The 26,213-nt window shown below is 42.6% G+C and overlaps 2 protein-coding genes across 3 annotated transcripts; one reads left to right on the top strand and one right to left on the bottom strand.

Moving 5' to 3' along the window:
- Positions 1-373: 373 nt before the first annotated feature.
- On the top strand, positions 374-17,427 carry acanb (aggrecan b). Its single transcript, XM_088297669.1, has 19 exons — positions 374-427; positions 7,896-7,974; positions 8,150-8,533; positions 9,356-9,530; positions 9,748-9,875; positions 10,000-10,293; positions 10,897-11,088; positions 11,161-11,335; positions 11,418-11,545; positions 11,642-11,935; positions 12,031-12,162; positions 12,278-12,385; positions 12,533-12,976; positions 13,103-13,945; positions 14,059-14,217; positions 14,296-14,378; positions 14,462-14,606; positions 14,966-15,148; positions 15,626-17,427. The coding sequence occupies exons 2-19, from the start codon at positions 7,902-7,904 to the stop codon at positions 15,709-15,711; spliced, it is 4,026 nt and encodes a 1,341-aa protein (XP_088153795.1). The 5' UTR covers positions 374-427; positions 7,896-7,901; the 3' UTR covers positions 15,712-17,427.
- Positions 17,428-17,878: 451 nt separating this feature from the next.
- Positions 17,879-22,567, bottom strand: hapln3 (hyaluronan and proteoglycan link protein 3). Of its 2 annotated transcripts, XM_088297668.1 has the most exons (6): positions 22,421-22,567; positions 21,997-22,139; positions 21,307-21,705; positions 20,305-20,607; positions 19,842-20,138; positions 17,879-19,703 (listed from the first exon to the last, which is right to left on the bottom strand). In XM_088297668.1, the coding sequence occupies exons 2-5, from the start codon at positions 22,133-22,135 to the stop codon at positions 19,861-19,863; spliced, it is 1,119 nt and encodes a 372-aa protein (XP_088153794.1). In that variant the 5' UTR covers positions 22,136-22,139; positions 22,421-22,567; the 3' UTR covers positions 17,879-19,703; positions 19,842-19,860. The 2 variants fall into 2 exon arrangements, with proteins under 2 accessions (XP_088153794.1, XP_088153793.1); XM_088297667.1 differs by having other exon boundaries at positions 17,879-20,138.
- Between the last annotated feature and the right edge of the window lie 3,646 nt (positions 22,568-26,213).

Raw genomic sequence — 26,213 nt, 5'->3', positions numbered from 1 at the left:
ATATACTTCATATTTGGTGATTTTGCATCAATTCCAAGATATTATTCAAGTAAATATCTGTTACAAGCGTCGCAAAAAATAGAAGTTGACAAATGTGTTTAATCGCGATTAATAATGGAAATGAAATTTTAGGGGGGGATTAATTAGTTCAAAAAAATGAATCACTTGACATCACCGTAAGCCTAACCCTTGCCCATTTCATCTTCGACAGGCTTGACCTCAGTCCCTAAGCAGGAAAGGAGCACATCTTGCTCCTCACCCTCCTTCCTCCTTTTCTTCCCCAACCTCCCTCCCTTCCTCCTCCTCCTCCTTTCCAACATCTAAATGTGCACTCGCGTTTGAATAAAGCTTCTTTCTGCTCTCCCACTCGGACAGGAGCCACAGGCCCCCGCAGTCACTGGCCGGCAGGAGCTTCGGAGCATCAACGGTATGTACACGGCAATACTGACAACAGGAGCGCTTTGGGGGCTAGGAGGGGGAGAGGGGGGGATTGTACTCCCAGGCGAGTAAGATATATATCGTTTGAAATGAGCTGATCATGTTGTGCATGTGAAAGTTCTGCGATGGACTGAGTGGAAGTCAAGGACGATCTGAATCTGGAAACTCTTAAAAGCAATGAAATTGTGAAAGCCATCTGGAGGATTAATTGAACGTGAACACGTGAAACTTTTCGTAATGATAAAAATGAATGTCAATTAATTTTCAATACCATGTAGCATTTATGAGGTTTGAGGGCTTTTCTTCAAATTTCTCTGGCGTTTGTCTTTTCACATTGACCCGGGGGCCATCAAGGGCTCCTACTTGGCGCCCACAAATGGGAATTGGACAAATGAGTCAAACGATGTTCAATCAAACCTTTGTTGTTGGAAAGAGCTGACTAAGCACTCATAAAAATGTCGGTCAGGACTTTGAAATAATTCAAAAGGGCAAATCGACAGTACCACCCGCATCTTGAACTTTTACATTTTTACAATCGATTATTATTCATTTTTACATTTTTGTTACTCATTTACTTCTTTCCTAAATGCCCTGATGGAACAAGCCGAAAGTCACAATAAGAACTCCCTGAGTACAGTGGTGCCTCGAGTTTGTAAATATTTTGCCGATGAGAGACGCTTACTCACGGACGGAGGGTTACGCACAAACTGAACATAGACGCGAGAATGACACATTGTGTATTTGAAACAAAAATTTGGAAAAGCCCGAAGGCCCCCCGGGCTAAAAATCAACATTTATGTGCCGGCGGTGTTGTTACCCTTCAAGCAAACAATATCAAATTTTATTTTCATTTTATTGTTTATTTGAAAGGGACAATGCACACTAATGAACACTGGCGTAAACGTGCCGAAGTTAGCAATAGCTCATTTCCATTCGTAGATCGAACCTCTCCACACAAACAGGTCAGCAAGTTACAGACAAGATGACAATTCTCACTGGCATATATTCTTTATCCTCTTCAAAGAAGGACTAATATCACTGCTGTACTGAGAAGCCAAGAGAGGACATCATGCTCTGCATTTTTGTATGATATTGCCCCCAGGTGGCCGAGACGCACACACTAAAATGAGCAGCACGATGTGTTTTTACAGAGTATAATGTTGAAGAGTGCCATTTCTCTTGTTAAAAAAACATTTAATGTAGCAATTTTTATTCTTGCTCTCGCTGGTCTTGGCAGACTTTTTGACCGTTTTTCTGTCCGGCTACATCCTGGTTAAACAAAAGAATCATTGATGACTTTTCTCGAATGTGAGCTGTTTACATCTGAAAGCCTTTTTTCTTTTCAAAAATTTTTGGATCTCGGGCACCTTTGGCAGTCCAAAAGCGAATTTTCGGTCGCCTTTCTCCTTGGAGGCGACTTCCCGTTACTATGGCGACGTGGGGCTCCCTGGGCTCCCATTGTGAATTCCAATTGGCAGATGTTGGATGAAAGAGAGAAAATGTGACATTTTGCACCACAAATCACAAAAATGATGGATGGACTGTCGGAAATTGTCCATTTGGAACTCACAATCGCGACAGCAGCCGTGTATGTGACGTGACAATGTGGAATATGTGCTACTAATGCACCGTTAACCACCTGTGATGGGTTTTTTTCCGCGCTGTACAAGTGTGTGTGTGTTCTCAAACATAAGCCTTACAGTACACACACACACATCTATTTCCTCGCATCAGACGTGAGGCAACATGCGTCTGTGTGTTTTGCACTGTGTGTGTGTTCATATCAATGTCCACTCTGTTCTGCCAATGTGGGACTCTGGAGGGTTTTGGGGATGGGAGGGGGGAGAAGGAAAGGGGGAGGGGTCGCCCCTTGTATTTACCTTGGCAGGGTTGCACCCCACCCAAAAAGCCCTGCCCCTGTCCATAAGCGGGAACAAACCAAGGCCTCATTGCCCGTCACCTCGGCTGCAAGCGGAACATACCACAGTCAGCGGAGAGGGGAGCGGCCGCCGTCCCGCACCCCCCACCTCCTCACGTCCCATCAGATGAATGAACACACTGTGGAGAGTCGCTCCATTTGGAGGCAATGACTCTTGATGAGCGTCAATGAGGGAAAGTCGTATATATTTTTTTTTTTAATTGAGCCATGACAAATTGCTGAGTAACTTGTTGCAGGAGAGTGATTAAAAGTCACTGTCAATTTAAAAGAAATGTCTGGTAAATTGGACGAAAGTCGTTAACAAGACTGCCAATTCGGAATGTTTAAAAAAAAAAATATAGTACATAAAATTCTGATTGGTGAAATCAAGCCGTTTTCCGCCGTTTTCACGTGCTGTGGGCGTGTCCGCTTTTTAACTGTCAACTGCCGATCAAATAACAAAACTACAAAATGGGTGCTACTTAGTCTTTTTCATGCCTGCATGTCACAACGTGTTTGAGCTTTGCAAGTCATTAAAAATATGAATACATTTTGAAAGACTAAACATTTTTTACTTTTTTTTTTAACCTGCAAAAATCCAAAACACGGGTAAAAATTCAACAAATGTTTTCCATCTAAAATGAGAAATAGGGAAGAAAAATTGAAGAATAAAATAAAAAAATATTTCATGCAATGTTTCTACAATTTAGTACAAAATAGTTCACTTCACATGCTGTCAGCAATTATCTTCAAACATTTTGAATGAATTTAGAGATAAATCTCCGAATTGACTTTATAATGTCTGTAAAGTTTTATGCCAACAGTCAAATCTGGAGGATTTAGATGGTAACAATTACTTTTTAGGGATACTTCCTTGTTTGTTTTTTGATTGTTTTCTTTCGATTTTAGAATTTTGACAAATATCATGATTTGAGACTTGGATCACATTGTATATTCATCTTGGGTCATATTGCTTTCACCTTTCCCTTCACCTGATTTGCTCATTCAAGTGATCTGTTCACAGATCAAACCTTGACACAGAGGAAAAAGTGGAAGAAACTATTTTTGCTTCTTAAAAGGAATTACAAAATATTATATCATTTATTCGTAGTAGTGGCACTGAGATTTTTGACTCCCTCCCTTTTCATTCTGTTCACCACCACCCTTGAATAAAAAAAATAATAATATATATATATATATATATATATATATATATATATATATATATATATATATATATATATATTCTTCAACTAGCCTTGCTGGGAAGGTCAAAGGTCATTTTTGATAAATGCCACACGCAGTTGAAAATTAGTTGGCGGGCCGCAAATGGCCTCCATCCGTAGTTTGGACACCCCTGCCTGAACGCAAGGAAACAAACAGAGATTAAAAAAAATGAATAAATAAAATAAATAAAATCTAGTGTAAATATTGAATCCAAATATCCGCAAAATCTATCCAAATTTTATGAAAGATAAATTTAACTTTGACTAAGGTGACTATGCACCAAAGGACTACAGTGGAACCTCGGTTCTCGACCATAATCCGTTCCAGAACCCTTTTCGAAAAGCGAATTGTTCGAACACCGAATTAAATGCAATAGTTGTACGCACTACTTTTCTTTTTTCGCTAGTAGCAGCTTTGTTGCTTGCACTGACCTTCTTTGGAGGCATGATTCGGGGCTAAAACACTTGGCAGCATGTAGCACGTCCGCACGCGACAACAATTGGTCAATTGGCCGCTCAGCCCCCACCCTCGCGTACGCACTCGCGCGTCATACCGGCGTTCGAACTGCAAAGCAAGAATTTCTCTTTTTTTGTTCGACCTCCGATTTGTTTGACCTCAGAGTCGTTCGAGAACAGAGATTCCACTGAACTTACTTTCAGAGTCTTCTTTCAATGGCTCAACTTGACTTTCTGGGTGAAGGGAAGTCTGCTTTCACAGTGCGGCCATCTTGGAAATGGGAGTTGGCAGAGTTTCAAGGCCTGCCCCCTAGATGTCAAAACTGGAACGACAACTTGTTTTAGTTCTCAAGTGGCTCAATTTGCCGCCTTTGTCAAAGACTTCATCTTTGAGCCACTCAGTGGTTGGAATTTCACAACATTTTCAGTTTTATTTACTTTCAACTAATTATACATTTGGAGAAGAAAATTTAGAAAGATCACTTGGCATTAAAATTATGGAATTTTCACACAACGCTTCAGGATCATTTTTATTATAGCAAAAACTTGACGTTACAATCGAGTAAAAAAAAAAAAATATTTTTATTTAATTCGGGAGGGAAAAAGTCATAACTTTCTAATTATGAAATAATAAAAACTTTTAAGTCAATAAAACAACAACGAAATATTGTGGAAATTGAAATGACAAAAAATTGTTTCTTTTTTTAAGTAATTAATGACTTAATTCTTGTGACTTCATGCTAATAAAAATATTTGTGGCAATAAAGATTGATTTATTCATGTAAACTTCTTTTTTTATTAAAAACAATCTACACTTCCCCCTCCCACATAAAATTACAACATAACATAATTCAAAACATTTTGGTGGAATTTTCCAAATATCATCGTATCCTCCATTTTGAGAAAAAAAAAATAGAAAAAAGAATGTCTCCCTCCAGTAGATGCCTTTCTTTTCCCATAAGCCCAGTTGAAGTCACATGCTAACCAAAACAGTAGCACCTAACAGTCACTGACTGATTAAAGCATGGAAAGTTGTTTTTGTTGCTTGGATAATCATTCCTGTCTCATTTTTAACTTGGATTTCACTTGAACTCAACTGTCGCATCCCACTCACTCGTCCAAAAACATGTTTGTCCAAATCCAGAAGCCCCACCCATCTGCAGTTGAGTATACAGTCCCAAGTTTTTGCAGGAAATACGTGATTCCAGTGACTAAAATGGGAAAGTTGTCTTTTTTTTCCCTCCTCCTTCCCCTAATGAGCCTTTTAGGCCAGTAGCACGAGGTGTTGACTTTGTGTTTGTTATTGGAGAGAACTCTTTAGCTCTCTTGTGCACTCAGGAACACACTGTGCTTTGTTGGAAATGTTCAAAATGTCCTTGTTGGCCATGTAAACTTTAACCCTACATACGCTTGGGGTCAAACGTGAACTTTTTTTTGACATTTGACAGCAAAAAGTAAATAAATTAACTGTATAGCTGAAATGTTCATTCTTTCACGTGGACATTTGATGGCTTTTCCTAAAGTGACCCAATATATCAAATAAATGAAAATATTTTTAAATGATATTCTAAACTGAGGTCAACTTCAACCCGCGTCTACTAAAATTGAGTTTTGATTTATTAGTAAAAGGCAGGAATGGTATGAATCTTGAAAAAAAACAAAACTCTATTTGAGGTGAGAGTGGCAAAAGTGTTCATGACGGCGCTTGAAACAGTCCTGAGAATTGTTTGTTGCCACCACATTTCCACGGGCAAACGTGCACCCGTTGGCCTTTCAAGTGGAGTGGGAAGTTTTGGGCATGTTGAACATGTGAGCATGCACTGTGCAGAAAAATAAAGAAAATAACTCAAACTAAAATTGAAAACACATTTTTGTTCAAGGAAATCAAATAAAACGGAAAGTGCTTTTGAAAAAAAACAACAATAGCTAACTGAAAGTAATATTTTATGTTTATAAAACTAACCAAAACTAACTAGAGTGAAAATTTCCTTCGTTTTCATCTTTGTCAATTAATTTCATACATGAGCTTTCGGGGTTTATTTATTTATTTATTTATTTATTTATTTTCATTATCACTGCCGTACTGAAGGAAGACTGTCAAACAGCCGTCTGATAATTTTCTCACATCGAGCGCTATTTAAGCTTAGACAGGAATCAAGGAATCTCTAAACAGTAAAAAAACAAAAAAAAAAAACAAGTCCAAGACGTGTATTTCCATCTATTTTTTTTTTTTTTGGATGGGACAGTGGGGGGACCGTGTTCACAGGGAGTCCAAAACAGAACTGTCTGCGCTCCACCACATTTGCGCAGATACTAAAAATGAGTTGTGTAAAACATGCAAAATACACTTCCCCTATCAAATAAAACTTTGGGTAATGATTAAATACCCATTTATTCATCTCGGACAGAGTATTAATACACCTTGAAAACATCTGTAGTTCATAATTTGGTGGAGCAATTGTGAATTTGGGTTTGGAGCATTTAACATGCATGGAAAATTAACTGAATGCAAGAGTTAATATAAAAAAAACAACAAAAAAAAAAACTTTCACATCTTTTCAAAGACTCCGAAACCAAAGTCAAAAAAGAAAGAAAGTTACGTCATGGCCATCCGCTTTGGATCTAAACACACTGTGTGATATTTTGCACGCTGAGACAGCAGGACAAACATTGGGGCGACTGTGCCTTTCTGTTTTTGGGCACAGTATGTCAGTGTTAATGGCCTACACGCACACACAAACACGCACGGGCAAATACACGCGCGCGCGCACGCGCACACACACACTTTTGCCAGTTTCGAGTTTGCAAATGGTTTAAAGGCGCTATTTAAAGCAGAGCGCCCTCCTGTGGTTATACTATATAAGTGCAACTAACACATCACTTATCTGTCAAAAGTCGGAATGTTATTTGGTGTTTTTCCATTACAATCAATTTATTGTAAAGAGACGACAGTGTTTTCTTGAGAAAATGTGACTTTTTTTAAATTATATACTATTTACATATTTTCCCTTGGAAGCTGAGAGCAAAATTTCTTGTGCTACAAATGCTTTTAAGCGGAATGAATCCTTTTTAGTCTGAAATCATTGGAGACGTTCAACTCATTGGGAGTCACCCGTCACAGTGTACTGAAGGAAATTTCAAAAATATTGCTTCTATTAAGATTTATTGCACATCCATTGTGCGTATATGCATGTAAATGTGTTTTAATTTGTGTTCAAATGACCTGCTAATTGATATTACACTATATGTAAAGCGCTTTGTTACAGGTCCAGCTGTTGTGAAATGCGCGATATAAATAATGTTGTATTGTATTATATTTAAGAACAAACAGTTAAAATGCTAATATTTTACAATAAAAAGTAAAAAAAATAGTTTAACTGTACTGTAAGTTTGGTTTTAGGGTTTTCCTTGGTACAGAAAGTACAAAAAGGACTGATATCTAAAAAAAAAAAAAAAAATGTATGGGAAAAAAAAAAAACAATTTTAGAAAGATTTTAAAAATGTATAATTCAGAAAATAGAGCAATTTTAGATGAGAAAAATGTAGAGAAATGTCGGGATAAAACATATTTTGACTGTGTACTTTAAAAAGTACAAGCAAGAAAATCATGGACCAAGAAGTGCAAAAAATAATTAGACAAAACATAAAGACATCAGACAACAGAGCAGAATTTTTTTAATAGTTTTTCTATTCCAGAAAGTGGCAAAATAAATGGGCCAATAACTATAATATTTGAAAAGGGGGGTTTGCCGGCCAGAAACTATTGTAAGAAAAATCCAATCCAGAATGAAATTGATCTTAAATATTGGAGAAAAGTGTTTGCAATTAAATGTATTGTCGTTTTGCTTTTTCTTTAGGTGAAGATGACTTCCCTGTTTCTACTTTGTCTATCTTTGCCCTTCATCTCGGGAACAGCATCATTTGCACTCCATGACGGTATATTTGGTGCACGCTCAACTTTGCATGATTCCAAATTGAAATTTGTTCGCAATTATCAAAAAGTCAAATTTCCACAATATGCCTTAAAGCTTTTAAGTGAAAAAAAAATGCTTTCAATTTGACTGTACTGTTGTCTACATTAATACTTACAGTGGACGTGTCTTTCACGCAGGCTTGGACGGCACCCTGCGTGTCAACATCCCATCGGCGGGGCCTTTCCGGCCCCTGCTGGGCGGAAAGGTGGTGGTGCCCTGCTACTTCCAGGACAACACAGCCAGTGACCCGGGCGCCCCGACCATCGCTCCACTCGTCCACCGCATCAAATGGACCTTTGTCACCAAGGAGAATGTCACAACCATCCTGGTGGCATCAGCGGGCAAAGTCTACGTTGAGCGGGATTACCTGGACAGAGTCACAATGTTCAACTACCCGCTGGTGTCCACAGACGCCAGCCTGGAGATAACGGAGCTGAGGTCTAAAGACTCGGGCACCTACCGCTGCGAAGTCATGCACGGCATCGAGGACAACTACGACACCGTGGACATCCAGGTTCAAGGTACGACAATGTGATATCCATTTCAATTGAATTTGGGGTTGGCTTGTTTCCATCTAGCAGTACAGTTTGGTCCAGTTCAGTGGTGACGTCTGTGTTTTGAATTGAGTTATTACGAGTGTCAAAAGGTGAGCGTGAGGTATTCGGGATGAAACTTGTCATCTGTAAATCTGAAGAAATAGTTCCCGGTCGGGATGGGAGAGTTGTCCTGTGTCAGGCGGATGTTCAAGTACCTTGGTTCTTGGATCTGTCCAAATGACAAAGTGCTAAACATACCGGTTGATCCACATTACCACCCTCAACTCTGGTTATGAGCTTGAGGCACGCATCAAAAGATCACAAATACAAAGACTTTCCTTCACAAGGCACTCAAGTTCACCCTTCGAGAATGTGTGAGAATCCGCATCCACGAGGGACTGAGAGTAGTTTCCCAGTCCATATTTCCCGGCTGCCTCCTTTGTGAGGTATTTGGGGCATGTCCAGATGGGAGGAGACCTCAGGGCAGACCTCAGACATGCTTGGAGGACTATGACTCACCGCTGGTCTGGGAATGCCTTGGCGTGCATTCGCTGGAGCAGGAGTAGGCGCCGGCAGACGTTGAGTTAGTTGGCTGACATTGTTTTATTTTGCGATGACACCCTATTGTGAGATTGGTAAGATGTATCCGGTCTGGTTGGTGAACAGGTAGACATTACAAAGAGAAATTCAGGATAGCAGTTCCAAACTGGACCATAAACTGTGTCCCATGGTGGAAACAACTTGTCAGATGCCATGAATCAATGCATGTCAGATGAAACCTATTGTGTCTCCATCTTTACGTCACAGGTATTGTGTTCCACTATCGGGCCATCACCACCCGGTACACCCTCACCTTTGAAAAGGCCAAGGCCGCTTGCATCCAAAACAGCGCCACCATTGCAACGCCCGCCCAACTGCAGGCCGCCTACGATGACGGCTACCACCAGTGTGATGCCGGATGGCTATCTGATCAGACTGTTAGGTAGTATTCATTCATCTGTGGTAAATGGAGAATGGATTTGTGCTTTTCGAGTCCACCGAGCACGCGAATGTTAGTTTTCACCACATCAATGTAAGCAGAGCGCTGACAGAGAATAAAAAACATTTGAAGAATATTAGGAAAATACATGATTACCTAAGACCGTCCTCTCCTCAATTCAGGGTCTAGGTACTTAATTCCGTTTACTGTCCTTTTTGAGGTACCCCATCCACGAGCCTCGGAAGGAATGCTACGGAGACAAGGAAAACTTTCCTGGTGTGAGAACCTATGGAGTTAGAGACATCAATGAGACTTATGACGTGTACTGTTTTGCGGAGAAGATGGCAGGTAAATTGCACAACGGGATACAAAGTACACGACCTAAACGATCCACTCGGGACATTACCATAAATGACTATAGCATAGGAGATTTCATTTCTTTCATTCATTCATTTCATTTTCCTCCTCCCAGGCAGAGTCTTTTACTCCATGTCCGTGGAGAAGTTCACCTTCCACGAAGCTGACGATCAGTGCACTAAACTGGGCGCCAGACTTGCGACCACCGGAGAGCTTTACCTGGCCTGGAAGGGCGGCATGGATGTGTGTAATGCCGGCTGGTTGGGGGACAGGAGCGTACGCTACCCCATCAACATTGCCAGGCCTCAGTGTGGAGGCGGGCTCCTGGGAGTCAGAACCGTCTACCTGTTCCCTAACCAGACAGGATACCCCATCACCAGCTCTCGTTACGACGCCATCTGCTTCCAAGGTACTTGCTCGACCTTGACAAGGATGACGACATCTCAGTGTTGAAGAAGATGGCGTATTAAAACCAGCTAAGGACCACATTTTTGGGACTGTAGCACTTCGGCGATGCCCTTAAGTAACAAACCCAGAACTCCAACCCCTCAAGGACGACCCCCTGAAACTCTTTTGTCTTTTATCATGTTATATCTCACATGATTTGGACTGAAATTGTCAACTTTGCAATGAAAGAATATCAAAATCAGTAAATCCCAACCAGTGTGCCAAAATGATCTCATTTCACCTAATTGGTCTGAAACTTATTACCTTCAAAAAAACTTGTTCATCAAGATGTAATCAGTGATTTATAGTAATCATAGGAGAACCGAAGATACAATTAACCTGTGTATCTACCTCTTGTACTTCATGAACACAATCATAGCTCTGCATTCTAATTAATTTTTACTAATTCTAACTCATTGCCAAAGAAGTACATTTGTGAGGAAAATAAAAACAAAAAAAAATCTTTAATGATTCAGCATTTATACTTGGATCAATAAAGATTTGGAAATGTTGATCTGTGTAACAATAAATGTAGTTCTGAAACTACATTATTGTCACGTAACAGGTAGCGATGACGAAGGTGCAGTTCCTGGGCGGATCACTCCTTTCCCAGACATCATGAGCATAACCCCAGCCCCTGGAGTTTATCCTGGACTCACAACCCCGCCAGGGGGTCAAGAGATCAAGCACGGAGGTGTGGACATTCTCACCAAGCCTATCTCACCTCCTTTTATAGACGCCGCCATGGCTCCCACAGGTAAACTTGCTGTTCTCATGAAATAAGACGACCAAGATCTCCTCAATCGAATGTTCTGCTTTTCACCAATAGGTGTAGTGTTCCACTACCGACCGATCACGGGCCGGTACACGCTGACTTTCCTGGAGGCCCAGGAGGCCTGCAAGAGTATTGGCGCAGTCATCGCCAGCCCGCTGCAGCTCCAGGCAGCCTTTGAGAAAGGCCTGCACCAATGTGACGCCGGTTGGCTTGGCGACCAGAGTGTGAGGTGCGTTAGAAGCAGGATGAATGCACACGTTTTGGTAGCAGAGTCTTGAGAAACAGCTCAAAGAAATATCTCTCATGCTCAGGTATCCAATCGTGTCACCCCGAGATAATTGCGCTGGCAATCTGCTGCACCTTCCGGGAGTCCGATCCTATGGCCTGAGGCCAGACTCTGAGCGTTACGATGTATTTTGTTATGTGGAACGTCTGGAAGGTCAGCACCCAGTTCCGCTTGATATCACCAAATTCGTCAACACTAAATCTGAGTGTCATGCATTTGAACTCTTCGATGCTTCCATTTCTCTCCAAGGTGAGGTCTTCTTCACCAGCGATTATGACAGCTTCTCCTTCAAGGAGGCCGTGCAGCACTGTGAGAAACTCAACACCACGCTGGCCACGACCGGGCAGATGTACGCCGCATGGAACCAAGGCCTTGACAAGTGCCGCCCAGGTTGGCTGATGGACCGTAGCGTTCGATATCCCATCACGAGCTCCAGATCCCTCTGCGGTGGCGGCCAGGTGGGCGTGCACATCATCTACGCCTTCCCCAACCAGACTGGATATCCCGATGAGCACTCACGCTATGACGCCTATTGTTTCAAAGGTAGGGAACCGTGTGACTGGATTCATCTTTTGGGTTTAATGTAAATTCATTCTGAATGCCACTCACAAGTCCTGACTGGATTCTGCGTTTTACAGGTGAAAGCGCCGCCACTGAAGTTGACACCAAAACCACCATTGACACAGTCAGCGAAACCATTTTCGACAAGTTACTGACAGTGGATGTTATCAGCAAGACAACGGTCGCAGTTGATCACGCCACTCCTACTAGTACGATATGCCTGTCAAATTAGATGTCTGCACTTTTATTTGTTACTCTTGTACAATTTTGAATTTACGTTCCACTTTGGCCACTCTTATATGGTATTTTGTTTTTTGATTTTAGTTGAACCAACCATGGGTTACAATGACACTGAAACACTTCTAAACGTCACAGAAATTGAAGAGGCCATTCAAAAGACAAACATCACAACCCAGCTAACTGCTCCAACTGGTAAGACAGCTGTGACCAACTTCATGCACATCAAATGGATCTTGAACACAGATTTATTGTGAAAGCATTGCGCAGTACCTGCACATTAGAAAATATTTTTAAAAAATGCAGTCTCTAATTCATTTTTACCCTCATTTTGACCTCAAGTTCCAGTTGATGGTTCTGCATCTGGATCAGGCGATCATTCAGCCAGCGGGGACATTCAAATTTCAGGCGAGTCCAGCACCACCAGCGGGAGCGGAGCTTCTGTTTCAGGACTGGATGTCACCTTCAGTGGACACACAGACATCCTGTCAGGAGACCATTCTGCCTCTGGTGATCCACAAGGAGCAGAGGGTGGCAGCGCAATCTTTATCTCTGGAGACTCCTATAGCGCGTCAGGATCTGGGTCTGGTTTTGTTGGGTCAGGATCAGGTTCAGGTTCTGCCAGTGGCAGTGGAGACATTAGTGGCAGCAGTGGTGACAATCTGATCAATATACTGGATAGAAAAGAGAAAGAACTGTTGATCCCGACCCTCACTGAGCAGGAGTTAGGTAGCGGGGTCCTGTGGACTTCAGGCATGTCCGGGTCAGGAAGCATGTCTGGATCAGGCAGTGGATTTTCTGGTATCACCTTTATAGACAACAGTGTCATTGGCCTGACAGTTGAGCAATCAGGAGAGCAGGAGTTGTATGGATCTGCTGAAATATTGGGATCAGGATCTATTTCCGGATCAGGCTCTTTGTCCGGGTCAGGCAGTGGATTTTCTGGGATCTCCTTTCCAGACAGCGATGCCATTGACCTCACAGTTCATCAATCAGGAGAGCAGGAGTTGTATGGATCTGCTGAAATGTCCGGATCAGGATCTATTTCCGGATCAGGCACTTTGTCCGGGTCAGGCAGTGGATTTACTGGCATCTCCTTTACAGACAATGGCGCCATTGACCTCACAATTCATCACTCAGGAGAGCAGGAGTTGCATGGATCTGCTGAAATGTCCGGATCAGGAGCTATGTTTGGATCAGGGTCAGGCATGAGTGGATTTTCTGGCATCTCCTTTACCGACTATAGTGCCATTGACTTAACAATCCAGCCATCTGGAGATCAAGAGTTGACTGGATATCATTCCTATGCATCGGGATACCCCAGTGGCTCTCCAAGTGGTTTTCCATCTGGTCTTTCAGGTTTTCCATCTGGTCTTTCAGGCAGCGGTTCCGCCTCGGGCCAACCTTCCCAGACGGATGGTGATGTCATCTTTCTAACAGAAGACAGGATAACGGAAGTTACCATCTCCCCCCATCCAGAAGAGGGCCGGGGGGTTGTAGAAATAAGCGGCCACGAAAGTGGTTCGGGAATTCATCTTCAAATCTCAGGCAGTGACAAGTCATCAACTGCTGGGCTTTCTATCGCTTTTCCTTCTGGATCCACAATGACCTACCCAGACTACAACGGACCGTCTGGGCACGAGGAGGCGACAGTTATCGTTTTGACTCCAGAACCCGTCTACGTCAGCCCAACCACTGCACCGTCAATTTCACTGGCAACCCCTCCCGTTGTGGAGCAGCCAGGAGTAGAAGAGGGTACGTTGCTTGTTGTAGTGCACAAAAAAAAAAGAAAAAAAGATCAGGGATCTTCAAAGTCATATTTGTTTTGTTTTGTTTTTTTGTTGTTTTTTTATATAAATTGCGTGCAGCTGTACATGGTTGTCCCGAGGGCTGGTTGGAGTTCATGGGAAGTTGTTACCTCCACTTTGCCGACAGACACACTTGGTCAGATGCTGAGCAGCGTTGTCAGGAGCTCAATGCTCACTTGGTCAGCGTCATATCTGAAGAGGAGCAGCAGTTTCTCAACTGTAAGTGAGACCCCTTTTTTTTCAGATGCAAATATACATTTGTGGAACTGGCCTCTGAAATATCTTAAATCTTCACAGCCAAAGGTCAGGATTATGAGTGGATAGGTTTCAACGACAAAGAAGTCCAGAATGAATTCCGCTGGACAGACGGTAGTGCTCTGGTGAGTTGAAACAAACACTTGTTGGTTTTGCCAGATCTCGGAACCAGAGTTCACGTCACGTTTTTGCAACATTTCTGTCTCAGACGTACGAGAACTGGAGACCCAACCAACCTGACAACTACTTCAACTCCGGGGAGGACTGCGTGGTCATGATCGGGCACGAAGGAGGCCAGTGGAACGACGTTCCTTGCAACTACTACCTTCCCTTCTCATGCAAGACTCAACCAGGTCGGAACTAATGCAGATTGACTTCCTTGTTTGATCCTTGGCAGGAGCATACCGAACGACTTTCTGATTGGATGAGGGCACGAATCAGGGAAATACAAAAACTCACCAAAAGTTATTTAATTTTCGGGATGAACCTAAGATGCACTATAACCTTTCCAGGTGAAGTAAATTGAACCGTCTCGAAAATTGTTCATGCACCTGGCCAAATCTTCAATTTAAAAACTTCTTGGACAAAGTCTAATGAAGTGCAAGTGAAAACGTAATGGAAATGTCACAAAACAGCCAATAGACTATCAATTTGACTGCTGATCCAAATGAAAAGTTTTGCTTCTTGATTCCATCCTTGTTCTCTTTGTTAGCGGGGTGCGGCACACCCCCGGAGGTTGCCCACGGCTCACCAATGGGCATCACCCAAGATCGCTACGCCGTCAACTCTAAAGTGCGTTACCAGTGTCAAGCGGGCTACACGCAGCGCCACCTACCTGTCATACGTTGCATGGAGAACGGGCAGTGGGAGAGGCCACAAGTGGAATGTACAGAGAGTGAGTTTTCAAACTATCTTACAATTTGGGGCAAAATATTATAATTACGTCATGTTTGATTCTTCAAAAAAAAAAAGGTTTTGCGTACCACGAGGGCAGGGTTGGACAACTCCGGTACTCGAGGGCCGCCGCCCGGACAGTTTTAGATGTCTCTCTCCTCCAACACACCTGATTCAAATGATCAGGATCGTTATCAGACTTCTGCAAAGCTTCCTGTCGAGCAGATCATTTGAATCAGGTGTGTCGGAGGGGGGAGACATCTAAAACTGGCCGGGCAGCGGCCCTCGAGGACCGGACTTGGTCACACCTGCACTTGAGAAATCCCACATACCACACTTCAAGACTGCTGTGGAAGCATCCGATAATACCAAAGCCTTTGCTAATGTTCATCGGACGGAGGAAACAAAGCTCAAATTGTTGCCGTTTGCATCGACTGTCCATTCGTGACCGCCAATCTTTCTCTCGGCCCTCCGGCAGCTGGCGGCAACAGGCTACACAAGCGATCGGTGAGGAGCAGAAGTCGAGGACTGGGAAGCCGACGGGAGCACAGGAAGACGCTCTGAGCAGGACTGAATGAAGCCCAAGTGAGATTCACAAAAAAAGGACCCCTCTCGTGGACGCCCTGACCAAAAAAAAAAAAAAAAAAAAAAAGCATTTTGCCCAGCTTCCAATGTAAATACGAGCACTAAAACCCATTTAGACAGCGACGATGTGACTGTCTCACATGTTTTTCCCTCTGTGTCGTTAGTGAAGGCACTTTCATTATGTTATTTATAGAGTCTACGATTTAGAGCTGTAAGTCATGTTCGCCAAGCACAAGTACTACTGGAGGAGCCAACAGAAGCCCAAAGTGTTATCGAGGATAGCGTGTTGCTATATTTTTGCCCTTTTTTATGGGGGAGTGGGGGGGTGTTTGTACTCTTTAGTCCGTGGGGGCTACTTTTTTCAAAGATTTTATTCCAAGACTGTGATTCTTGAGTGCCAACATCACTTTTTTTTCATATTAAAATCATGCTTTTCACATTCAATTTTTTTTTCAGTATAAAACCGGTTTACATTTTTTGAACACACTGCTCACAAATCAGTTTATTAAAGACAGGAAAGGTTTACGGAAGACGTAATCATTTGTTAGGTTGATCGAAGACTCTAAATCAGGGGTGGGCAAACTTTTTGATTGGCAGGCTACAAAGGGTTCTAAAATTTGACTGAGGGGCCAGACCGGGAGCGGATGGATGGAGTGTTTTGGTAACTTCACCTTATCGGAGAAAAAAAAAAAACATTTAATTTTAAATGAAAGCGAACAAAAGCATTACAACAAAATATATATCTTAAAAAAAAAAAAAACAGTATTTCGAAAAATTATTTTTTTTTCCAAGTTCGGCGGGCCGGATTAAAACGTCTAACGTGTGTCCCCCGGGCCGTAGTTTGCCCACACCTGCTCTAAATTATGTTTGATGTGCTCGTAAAACGTGTCAAATTGGATCTGAAGTGTGCCGAAAGCACCGTCAAGCTACTTAGAGACATTTTAATTAATTTTGATGTCGATTAAAAACTCAGCTTTTTATATTCACAACAACACACCAAATTTACCATGTCCGCGCGCGTGTGTGTGCGTGCGTGGGGGTGGGGGTGTGTGCGTGTGTGTGTCTGTGCGTACAAAGTCACATTTGAATAGTGGTTGTTAGCGGAGACCCGTCGCTGGCTTAACGCATGGGGCTCACTGTAAATATTGGACACTTCAACTGTTTGAGCAGCAGGATCTGTCAATAACATTCAATTTTCTTGTCATTATTCATCGTGTGTCGTTTCGTTGAATCGAGTGCTAGAATGATGTCATCAGTTACTTAGTTGCGCTGTCTTTGGAACCTGATGGATTTGTCCATTATCGAACGTGATGGCCCAAAGCATCCATTTGTGGGGTTTTTTTGTTTTACATAACATAAGTGTTACACAGGTATTTTTGTTTTGATTTTTTTTTGCTTGTTCTCACAGTAAAGTAGCAAACTATAACGGATTTATATCGCACTTTGCCCGGGCAAAAGTGTTTTAGAGTGCAGATTCAGAATGTGACATCATAACAGATTTAAGTGACAGTAAATAGTCAGTAAATTCTTTTTTTATTTTGTTTAAAAGTAGGTGCAATAAGAAGTAACAAATATTAAACAGAAGTTAAATATGTGCTCAGAACATCTCAGTCCAAATGTTTCTCTGCAATCATCCTGACGTGAGCATGCAGTCTGCTGTAGTGTGCTGCGCCAAATAAAAGATGGAATACGGTCGATGTGTGTGCGTGCGTGTGTGCATGAAATGATTCTTGGAGAACAGCTTCATTTGGTCCAATGCGTGCACTTGCGCAACCACATTTCTAATAGGATGTGTTTATTTATTTCATTTTTTGATTGCATTTCAGCGATGATCCAGAGAGCGTTGCTATTTGCGATTATTTCTCCGACTAAATGGAGGAATAAATTCATCACTTGGTTTGTCTTCACATTCCTGCAAGCCTCGTGTGGAAAATAAAAATAAAAAAATAAATAAATAAAAGCTAACAAATCGGCTCTTTGTGTGAGGTGTGCGTCCGGCGCTCATTTTGGATCCCAGATGTATTTTTAAATGTTAGATGCCGTATCTCCCTTTCCTCTCTTTTTATGTGCTGCCTCTTCCACAATTTGCCCGACAACCTCATTGAGAGCACGACTGGCACGGAGTAGAAAAATCAATCAAAGCACGTGACCTGCAGTGATTTATTCTGTCATATCAAATGATACAAAATAAGAAAAGCTTATGTAATGTTCCATTCCACGCCGCAACAAGTGTACACCAAGCAGATACATCGAAACACCTTTTGAATGAAAAAGCAACACGTAACGAAGAGTCACAGACTTCGGCAAACAAGTGCGAGGAGCTAAATATATGCTAAGTGTGACATCACATTGAGGGAAAAAAAAAAGAATTGTGACCAGCCGTTTAGGAGGCAGAACGTCATTTAAAAAAAAAAAAAAAACATTCAGAAAGGTCAATATATACAATCATGATGACCCGAAGGTCTTTTTTGCTCGAGCAACCTACAGTGTGTCCATCAAAGTATTGGAACCCGCAACAATGCAGAAAGTGAGAACCAAATAAAGAAAACAGCTTCCAAATGTCAACCTCCGATTGATTCATTCCTTGACATCATTTAAATAGTGTACAAGCGGTCCCGATAGCGCGACAATGCCCCTTTTCCACTGCACGGTACCTACTCGTCGTCGAAGTGTGGTTCTACTTGCTATTGATACTTGGTCTCCACGGTTACAAAGATTTTGACCAAAACTTATGGTAGACTCACTCACTGCCATTGACGAGTATACTCGTCAATTTTATTTATCAACAGAGATGGGCGGGAGAATGTCCGATGTTGTTTCACTCTAAATTGCAAATTTGGAAACAACTTTACTGATGCAAAACCACCAGTAGATGGCAGCAATGACCTGTTTTAGATGTCGGCGCAATTTGTGAGTCGACTGGGAGAAGCGGCTGCGATTTGGAACACACACCTTTGTTCTAACTCTGATTATCAAAGAATGGAAAAGGGGCAGAAAAGAGTTTCTTCTTCATTTGGTTGATTTAGTTTATTTATAGTCATTAAAGAAAATATCCCGTGGGTCTTGAAAATATCGCAATGATCTCAAATGTCGGGCAGCGAGTCAGTTTACAGATGCTGAATTTACAAAAAAAACATGAAACGACGTCAACACGTACGGAAGGTTCATTCATGAATAAATCGTCCTTGATGTTTCCGCATAAAGACTTAAATTGTTTTTTTGCAGTTTTACACAAACATGCCATGTAACGACTCAAATTGTCTAGGATGTTCATGAAAACAAAAAAAAAAGAAAATTTAAAAAAAGTGCATGTTCATTAAAGACTCTCGACTGTCTGACGTTTACAAAAAACATGTTACTCTCGATTTTAGGTTACATTTCGTTTACAAGAACACATAAGTTCAGTTTATGATGAAAACTTGCATTTGGTTGAGTGAGGACTAAATTGTCTTTAATGTTTTCTAGGAATAGGCGGGTGCCGATATCGATATGCGGCCGATATTAGCTTTATTTTAGAGTATCGTGTAGTGATGGAAGCTGCCAAAAGCAGCCGCCGATCCTTAAGGAAGAAAAAAAAAAAAAAAAGAAAATATTTATTTATTTATTTAAACGGACAAATTGGCAAATCATCATCTGCGTCGGAAAGAAAGTCTTAGTTCACAATTTTTTATCATTGTGCTGAATTAAACTTTACATATCAAAAGTATATGGTATACTCGGTGAGTACTCAAAGACTGAATACTTGGGGAAAAAAAAAGTGGCATTGCCGGCTACAAAAACGAACGCACACGCTAACGCTAGCTTACCCGGTGCGTCTTCCTAGCTCTGGACGCTGCATGCTCCACAATTTCCGTCCTGCTCCCTCGCTCCGTTTTCTTGCTGCCCTCAGTCACGAGAACCCCTGATGAAGTTTCATAATGAAGTGGAAAACCAACTGCCCCAAACCGATGGTGAGCGGAGCCACGCGAGTACTGTGCAGTGGGAAAAAGGCATTAAGACGTTGTCGTCACAGTTACTTGTGGTCTAATGGAGGAAGAGGAGAGCAATCAACGCAAACACACTCAATAATGCCCATCGTCTTGCAGGCTAAAGCTAAAGCTAAAGCTAACCTCTCAGGTTGCCCAGAGCTTAGCGATAACAGTAGACGCCAAACTTCTGGTGGCGCGGCGGGAAGCCGAAGCTGCGCACTCCCGGTTCCGGCGGCCCGCAGTTGGCGCGGGCTTTGGCGATGGGATAGCGGACGCTACCGTCCGCTAGCCAGCCGGCGTCACAGCGGTCCAATCCTGTGAGCCTCCACGCGGCGTACAGCTGGCCCACTTTGGCGATGCGACCGGAGTTCTTCGCACACGCCTGAAGCGCTTCGGTGAAGTTGAGCTTGGTCGGGCTTGCGAGGAAGTAGACGGTCCCTGCGGAAAGGAGAACACCACACATCACTTGACAAAAATCACTGGTCGGTTTTGCAATGGTGGGAAGTACTGAAGTCAGTTTTTTTTTTTTTTTCGGTATCTTTAGGGCCAACGCCCAAAACGGCTTAACGTCAGAGCCGGCAGGTCATCGGTAGTTCATCCTGACCTTTGATGGAAGCGGAGAAGCAGAAGGCGTCAAAGCGGTGGAGGAGGCGATGGCGTTGGCCGTAGCTGCGCACCCCCGGAGCCAAGTCCCACCCCCCGCAACCGTCGCGGGGCGTCGTGATGGGGTACTGCACGGTGCCGTCGGCCAACCAGCCGGCGTTGCACCAGTCCAGGCCTTCCTCCCACGCCGTGAAGAGCTGCTCAAACGTGGCCAGGGTGGCGTCCTGGTCCTGGCACGCCTGCTGAGCCGCCAGGAAGTTAAAGTGGTAGCGGCCTTTGTCAGAGTAGTACGGGAACACCACGCCTACAAGAAAGGAAGACCAACACATCATTAATACAACTCCAGACGACAGAGGATATAGAAAGTTTACACACCCCTCCTTAAATGAGACCAAGAACATTAACAAGAACTGGACATCCCTCCATGACGACAAAACGACAAGAAGAAAACTAAATGGTCAGTGAGGCCAACGTCAACATTGAAGGGAGTGCAGGAATTTCTGGCAAGTAATGGCGCTCAAGTTTATGTGACAAGAACCTCCCATCTTCTGTAAATGTCTGGGGTATGAGTTTCAGTAGAAAGACAGAAAGAAGCTTTATCTGTTAAAAAAAAAAAAAAATCTTTTGTATGCTTGTAGAAAAATGTCCAATTAAAACCAAGGTTGAAAATTATTGGCATAATTCCGAAAGGTCTGCGTGCTGGTCAGCAAATAACATTGCTGAAACAGCCTTACCAAATGTGAAGCGTAATAGTGGCGGCCGTTGAGGATGTTTTTCTTCAGCTGGAACTGAAGATTTTGTCAAAGTTTTAAATCGCCGGCCGCGTTGGCGCAAAAACCTTTGTGTCAGGAAAAGCTTACTAGAACATCTGAACTTTATTTGATGTGAATAAGATGGCGCTGAGTGGTATCAATCGTCATACACCACACAGGTTCAAGTAAAATGACGTCAAGAATAACCAGCCGGTCCACGTTGATCCCGAGACGGAAGTCGGTCCACTCACCTCGCAGCTCCAGTTCCACGGTGACACTCTCGTCCTCCAACCCGTCAATCACCTCGCATCGGTACCGCCCCGTGTCGTTGAGACGCAGCTCGTTGATGACCAGCGACATGTCGCCCGGCGCAGAGCGTCGCAGTCGGACACGACCCCGGAATCCGCCGTAGCTGCGGTGGCGGTTGCCCATGGCGACCATCACCTGCGTTTCCATGGCTGCCGCTGAGGAGGAAGCGGACTCGCCCACGGCGTTGGCGGGCAACCACAACCACTTGACCCGTGTGCGTCGGGGCGTGCTGAGTTCGGGTTCGTAGTGGAAGTGGCAGGGAAGGGTGACGCTGCTGCCCCTGGTGGCTGACACGGACGCCTGCGGGCACTCCACGTACAGACGAACCCCGTTGAAATAGACTGTAGGAAAACACAACTTGAAAGGTTCTTTTCACACGCCCAAAAATAAATAGATGAAATAAATTGGGTTGAATTTTAATCCAAATTTTTTCCAGGCTGCTGTAACATTATGCACATTATGAACTTTGACTTTAATAAATGATGCAAACTACAATGGGCCTGAAAACAGATTTGAAATACAAATAATTGAATGATATGATTTTTAAAAATAATAATAATAATTATTATGACACATTCACTTGCAATAAAATCCTTTTGAGTGAGTGAGTGAGTGAATGAGTGCCCACTTACTTTCTCCGTTGCCCGTGCCGTTGCTGACGTCATGATAGTAGAAACCGTTGTTGTAGTTGAAGTGGACGACGGCGACGGCGGCGGGCAGCAGCACAAGCCCGCAGGCAGCCAACAGGGGGCGCAAAAGACCACCGAGCATTACGCTGAAAGACATTAAAAACAAAAAGTCCCTGAAATACCAAGAGAGTGTTTGAATTACATCCGAGCATCTAAACCTCTCTTTAAACCCCAAAACATGAATAAATATAATTATGTATAGAGCCAAAATTGTCGTTTAAGGCGTCCTTCCGCTTATCCCCAATAAACACCAAAGTTTCAAATCTAACGATGACTTCCTCCCTCCGCGTCAAATTGCGCTTCTTCACCGTTTGCACTTGGAGCACAACAAATAAATAAGAATGACAACATAGTTGATCAAACTCACCGTCTGAGGGAAGAGAAGCCAAGCAAGATACTCGCTGACAGCCACTCACTCACTCACTGCATGCGTGTGCGCGTCATCGTGGATGGACTGAACGTATGCGCGTGTGTGCGTTGACGTCATCGTCTCCTCCCCCTCGTCGCGGTCGTAAGATGACGTCACCACGGCGAGCTTCACACTCTGACCTCAAGTGACACAGTAGTAGGAGGCAATTAAGAACATTTTAATTGATCAAAAATGTTGCATTTATTAATGAGCAAAAGTTTCAAAGTTTTAGGTAGAGGTGCACATTCAGGAGGCATAAAATTTCTTGGGTTTTTTGTCAATGAAATTGTTTAAACTATATACAGCTTTTCAAAATCAAAATGGATTAATTATCACATTAAAGATTAAGGTAGAGGTGGAATGTCAGTTTTTAAATTTCCAATTAAATTGTTGGAATTTTCTTTTTATTTATCATTAGGCATATTATTGTCTCGCAAACCGAAACGTTTCGGGAAAATCAACTGTGAGTCTAATTATTAACATATATTTTATGGATTAGTTCTCTCAAATTCTATTTTTTTAAGTACAATGTCCATTTAATTTGTAAAAAAACAAAATAAAATATTCACTAAAAAATTTACCTAATCGCTGTCAATTAAAGTATCGCTTTGATGTCGTCTAGGTGCAAAGTAAACAAATACAAGTTAATTGAGGAATTCTTTTTTTTGTTTGTTTGTTTTTGGAGCAGTTGTGCTTTACAAGCATATTTTAAAATATATTGGGAATTGAAAACCTATTTTAGGGGCACCAATTTCTTGCAGGTTTTCACCAAGGTTACAATGTTGTGTGCACTTCATTTATCATGACTTTATTTCTTCAACTTTCCCTGCTTTAAATGTTTATTTTTTGTCTTAAGAACTTCTACACCTGAGCAATATGGGGACACTGTTAGCAAAGCCTAATTTACGCTAGCACTGCAGCTCTGCTTACCTTTTTGCTTCCACAGGATGGGATTCAGACAGTGTCGTGGCACAAACCTGGCTATGGAAAATGGATCATTTCATCATTATTAGGGCGTGGTTGGTAAAAGTCAAAGAATGTTTTGTTCACCCATCTTTGATGTTTTCCACCATTTCGCTCTTGTACTAAATATTTGCGCACAATTTGAAGCAAAAAAAAAAACAAAAAGCTGTGCGATGCTTGCATCTAAAAAAATATATAAATAAATTATGTTTTAAAAAAAGTCAGGTAACAGTTAAGTCGAGGGACCACTATTGCTTTGGTGGCATCTTGGCGCCGAGGGGACGAAATCCAATTTGTCAGGCCATAGCTTTGTCTAATAAAACAAATTGCTTTGCCACCATCTTGTGGCCGCTATAAGCCATTACACACAACTTTTGATGCACAACATCACGGGGGTTCACTGTCCAAACGGTTCAAAGTCCATTGTCCGTAATATGTCCCGATAAATGCAAGCGCAAAGACAACATGAGCGGAGCATTTGTCCAGCGGGCGAGCGTCCATGTTGGGCGAAGGTCACTAATGTTTTGTTAAGACCTCGAGTCGAGCGCGCGTCGTCTCCGTCAAGTCGCATTACCGTGGTGGAAAACAAGTGCGCAGGCGGCGTGGGGGAGGCTCCGGCAGACAATGTGCGACTGAGCAAACACGGTCGCGGCTGAGTGAAGTGCAGATGTTGGCCGCCCTCCTGACACCAAGCCCCAACCTCAACCAACCTCTCGCCAGCGACAAAACCCAACAACACCTCGAAAATCCTGCAATGGCCTGCTTCCCTTGCACATTCTTGACGCGCATGCTGAAAGACGTTCTACTTTCTACCGTCAACATTATGCACTGCATGGGGAAAAGGATTTCGACTACCAGGGGAAAATGTTTATTTTTCAACCATTCTATCGTGTTTGTTTCAAATTTGACATTAGCTCTTCCCGGTCAAATTTAACCGGCGTCTACGATAATTGATTTTAGTGTCATCTGTGTTCAATGACATAAAATGGACTCTTAAAACCATAAAAGAGTACATTTCATACATATTTGTATTTTTCTGGTGTTGTCCAGAGTGAAAAAGTCCCAACACATTCCCACAAAAACATTCCGACAGAGATACTCTGAGCATCTTGTAAAGTCTTCCCAGAAAGGAAGAGCAGAATGTCTTCTTTTCTGTAGGGTGAAATGACCAAGTGTTGAAAAACATGGGACAGTGAATAATATGGTGTATATGAAGTATCTATTCAACAATTTATCACCATTCTTCACAATGGCACTTCAACATCTATCGAAAATTAAAGTCGGGGAATTTTGAATGGGGTTCCCCAAGGAAGCATTTTAGGTCTGTTCATTTTCTATAGTGGTATATAATCCCAAAAAGGATTTGGCTCAGTAACATCAGAACATCTATCCCACATAATCATCCAACCACACCTGCTTTTGTAGCAAGAAAGTCGAAATTGAATGGACCCAAAATACTTCCCTGAGGAACACCGCTTAAAATTGCGCCCGTGACTAGAAATGGAAATTGATGTTTTTCTGTGCAAAAAAAACTTCAAGTACAGTAAATTGACAAAAGCACTGGAGTCACATTCCACCCATGTGCAGTTTTGGAAATATGGATACATGGATGGACTGCTGTCACTTGATTCTTGTCAGGTTACATGAACGGCCTGCGTTTGTTCTCAATTCCTCAACAATCGAGTGCGGGAGCGTTTTAAAGCGTGCCTCGCTGAAGCCAGTGTGCTTCTCTAAGCCGTTATCTCAAACAGTCTTCCCAGGACTGCACATCAAAGCTTCCCGCCCCAGGCCACAAATACCAGCACCCCCCCCCCCCCCCCCCCCTCCTCGCTCCGTCAACGCCACCCCCATTGTCACAGAGAGCGGAGGACTATAATTTGGGCGCTGGCCTGCAACATTCAAGACCAGCCACGGTGCGGTTTTTTTTGTTTGTGTGGAGCCCAGACGTCTATTGTGTTACAATGGGTGGACACACTGTCATTACACAACATCTGAAGGTAAGTGTGTCTAGATATTAGAGAGGAAGTAAAGTGTCATCTTGATTTAACGCCACGACAGTCGAACGAGCTCTAATGACAACTAATCATGACAGTTTCCCACAGTTTTTTTTTTTTTGTTATGTGCGAGTCACAATGCATTCACTTGAAGATGTGCCAAATATAGAAAGACAAACATTGATGGGAAGGAAGATTTCAAATTCTCTTCATCACATGAGCATGGTGTGAGCAGAAATAGTCCATTTTCCCCGGGGAATGCCACTGCATGAACCGGCGGCCGACTTTTCCACGCTGATTTCCTCTTCCAAAAAAATACAAAATTTCTGCAACATCAAAGTGGAGAGAGCTGGAAAAGATGTTGGCATCACGTGATTACCTCATTAACCGCCGTGGACGCTCATGTTCGTCAAAAGGAATCCACCAATTTACTGCCACCGACATATTTTTTATGGTTTGGCATGGAGGGAGGGTCTCGTCAGCTTGCCTTTTTTCTGTTTTGTTGATTTTTAACCAAATATTTTAAACTCATTTGATCACAACCATTTTCACGAGAGGAAAGCCCTCAATTCCAGCATTTTGACTGATTCTGCGAGGCCAACAGAATATAGTGTTCTAATGCTCTAAAAACACAGAGCTATGACGCAAAAAAAAAAAAAAAAAAAAGGCTAAGACGTAAAAATACGTCTTTGGGAGGCGGGGACTACGTTTTTGAAAACGTATGTCTTATGAATTGAATGAGTTAAGCTGTGATACCACTATATTTTTGCAGATATCAGCCCACATTTAAATCC

This window comes from Idiotropiscis lumnitzeri, chromosome 6 (genome assembly GCF_059441095.1).
Source record: "Idiotropiscis lumnitzeri isolate Australia: NSW breed Sydney's pygmy pipehorse chromosome 6, RoL_Ilum_1.0, whole genome shotgun sequence".
Taxonomy (NCBI): Eukaryota; Metazoa; Chordata; class Actinopteri; order Syngnathiformes; family Syngnathidae; genus Idiotropiscis; species Idiotropiscis lumnitzeri.
Note: the sequence above shows the minus strand (reverse complement) of the source record. Positions and strands in the feature narration are given on the sequence as shown.

Coding starts and splice junctions, on each gene's coding strand:
- acanb (XM_088297669.1), top strand. CDS start 7,902: ATGACTTCCCTGTTTCTACTTTGTCTATCTTTGCCCTTCATCTCGGGA. Junction 11,546..11,641: donor TTATGTGGAACGTCTGGAAG/GTCAGCACCCAG, acceptor TTTCTCTCCAAG/GTGAGGTCTTCTTCACCAGC. Junction 12,977..13,102: donor AGGAAGCATGTCTGGATCAG/GCAGTGGATTTT, acceptor TTTCCGGATCAG/GCTCTTTGTCCGGGTCAGGC.
- hapln3 (XM_088297667.1), bottom strand. CDS start 22,135: ATGCTCGGTGGTCTTTTGCGCCCCCTGTTGGCTGCCTGCGGGCTTGTG. Junction 21,706..21,996: donor CGGCACGGGCAACGGAGAAA/GTAAGTGGGCAC, acceptor GTTTTCCTACAG/TCTATTTCAACGGGGTTCGT. Junction 20,608..21,306: donor CGTGGAACTGGAGCTGCGAG/GTGAGTGGACCG, acceptor CCTTTCTTGTAG/GCGTGGTGTTCCCGTACTAC.